This window comes from Penaeus chinensis, chromosome 12 (assembly GCF_019202785.1).
Source record: "Penaeus chinensis breed Huanghai No. 1 chromosome 12, ASM1920278v2, whole genome shotgun sequence".
Lineage (NCBI taxonomy): Eukaryota > Metazoa > Arthropoda > Malacostraca > Decapoda > Penaeidae > Penaeus > Penaeus chinensis.
Window position 1 is genome coordinate 7,959,061 of NC_061830.1, and position 2,500 is coordinate 7,961,560.

Here is a 2,500-nt window from a genome sequence, read left to right on the forward strand (position 1 = left end):
TGATTGATGTCTAATGATAGGATGGATAGAGAACATTAGAAAGGATAAGATTATTTTTTTACCCTAAAGGCCATAAAGTATGAGGCATTGGAAGACAGATTCCTATAAAACTGTTTATACTCTTTAATACACAACATATATACAAGCCCATCAAGTATTCACAATGATATTTGGAAAAAAAGGGGTGGGGAGGGAACAAAAGAAAAGAAAAATAATCTACATTATTATGAGGCATTAAAGAAAAAGAAAAACTTTTACAAAGGACTTCATCATATTCCATGAAAAATTAACTTACTAAAGTCCCTTACTACAGCTCTCATTAAGATATTTGTCAAGTTACATTATAATAATTGCATCTTAGAAATTTCATGCATCATTTTCTTCATGCACAATACAAAAGCCAAGATAAAAATTGTTACTAAACTGAATTTATTAGACTGAGAAAGGTTTACATTTTATTAACCCAACCACAATGGATTTATGTTCTGTCCCCTGAAGTTTTTTTGTAAATTTTGTTACATATAGATGGCTCAACATGTGCTCAGCTGGCAAGGAGTCTATGAGAAGGCCCTAGTAATTGATCCTGATTTCCCCATTCCTTGAATTGGAAGGAAAATGTGTTTTTCTTTTTAATGTAATTGATATCAATACGGTTATTACTGTTACTGGTGTTATGATGATCTAATTGTTATTTAAATCTTGGTAACATTTAAGACAATGAAATAATACAAAAGACCCTTTCCAAAAGTCAAGGAAAAGGATAGACAGGTGAGATAGGACTAATAACAGACTCCTTGGTGAATGGGCACTTGTGGAGCCATCTATGTGTAAATACAATAAATAAATTTATATTACAGTGGGCATGGCATGTATTCTTACCATCCATGCAGATTGGGTTAAGATTACTGTCATACAGTACTAAAAAATCATCTATAATCAGTGATCTACAGAAATGGAATGTTGAGCACATAAATGTAATATTCCTTCAATATAATATAATCTCTTTCATAATTCAAGAAAACAAGAGTATTATAAGGCTATTTACATACTTATACATTACTCCAGCATATTTTTATTTTGAAACACATTTCGCACTTCAACTCATGCATACGAAGACATAAATTATTACAAGCACATCCCCAATAGGAAGCTATTCTCTATAAGGTTTTTAATTTCTAAATCCACAATGATGATAGACCCAATTCTAATTCCTTCACAATTGAAAATCAAAACAAGTTCTTCAAAAGCTATGTATGTTATGAAATTTGGAAATGAAGTTTCCTTTCAATTCTTATTTTTCAAGAAAAAAAATATAATACATAAATCTATTTCATATGTTACAAAATGTTACACTGCTGAAACCATTGGTACCCAAAACCTATGATATCAAAGGAACAATGATATCAGTGTCGATTATCTCCAAAGAAAACTTCACAACACAATATTATCTACATAATAAAATCTCTTTTTTTATGATCATACTTCAATTTTCACTTTGTGCAATGGTGGCACGTATGACATAATGACAATAAAAAAAAAATCCAGAATCTAGAAGAGCAAATCTTCGTCATTATCATCAACAATCATGTTTCTTCCCTCAGCCTCCTTTAGTTGACCTGCTGCCTTCAAAGCAGCTTTCTCTTTCTCTGCCCTGTCTCTCGCCTGTTTCTTCTTCTCCTGGATCTTCTTGAGGCGGTAGAACTCCTCTCTCTCCAGTTCATCGAGCTCAGAGATGATGTAGGCAAGGGTACGTTCATAACGAGGAATGATGACTGAAAGAATAGAAGATAATAACAATAAAAAATCATTATATGAAAAATTATAACTACTTTTAGAATGAACCCTTTGATGCCAGAAGTGCATATACACAAGCAGTGTGTATATCACTTTTCTTGTACATGTACTTTAGTTTTATTAACTCAATGCCACCAGATTGGCTTGTATTTAAATGCCATGTACACTGTGAGTTTAGTTTATTAATTGTCATTACACATGGATGGCTTTACAAGTGCTTAGTCACCAAGATGCCACTTACTAGTAAAGCCTATCTCATCTGCTTACCTGTTTACTTGATTTTTGGAACTCATATCTTTAAATTTATATTACTATAAGTAATATTAATAACATAACAATTACAATTTTTATGATATTAATAACAACATCAATTTTGATAGCTTTTGTAAAACAAAACATTTTTCACAAGATCTCAAGGATAAGGAAAATAATGTGAGGTCACAAGGTCTGCTAACTGACTCATTGGTGGCTGAGCACTTGTGGACCATCTATGTGACATTTCATAAACCAAAACTACAGTCAATATTACATTTTCCAAGCAGATTTGGGTTAATACTGTTTACACTGAGGTATCCCTGACTTTACCTATTTGCCCCACTATTCATTTTTGGGATAGAGATTTTTATTTATATTACCATTATATCTATTGTCAATAATAATAATGATTAAAAAATTAGTAAGGATACTAATGATAACAGAAACAAAA

At 31.4% G+C, this 2,500-nt stretch overlaps 1 protein-coding gene across 1 annotated transcript in view; it reads right to left on the minus strand.

Annotated features, from left to right (window-relative positions):
- Positions 1–1,056: 1,056 nt before the first annotated feature.
- LOC125031179 (V-type proton ATPase subunit D-like) overlaps positions 1,057–2,500 on the minus strand; it is a 15,157-nt gene continuing 13,713 nt past the window's right edge. The window contains exon 5 of the mRNA XM_047621775.1: positions 1,057–1,772. Within this exon, the coding sequence (XP_047477731.1) occupies positions 1,549–1,772 (224 nt within the window). The 3' untranslated portion in view covers positions 1,057–1,548. The remainder of the gene's footprint in view (positions 1,773–2,500) is intronic.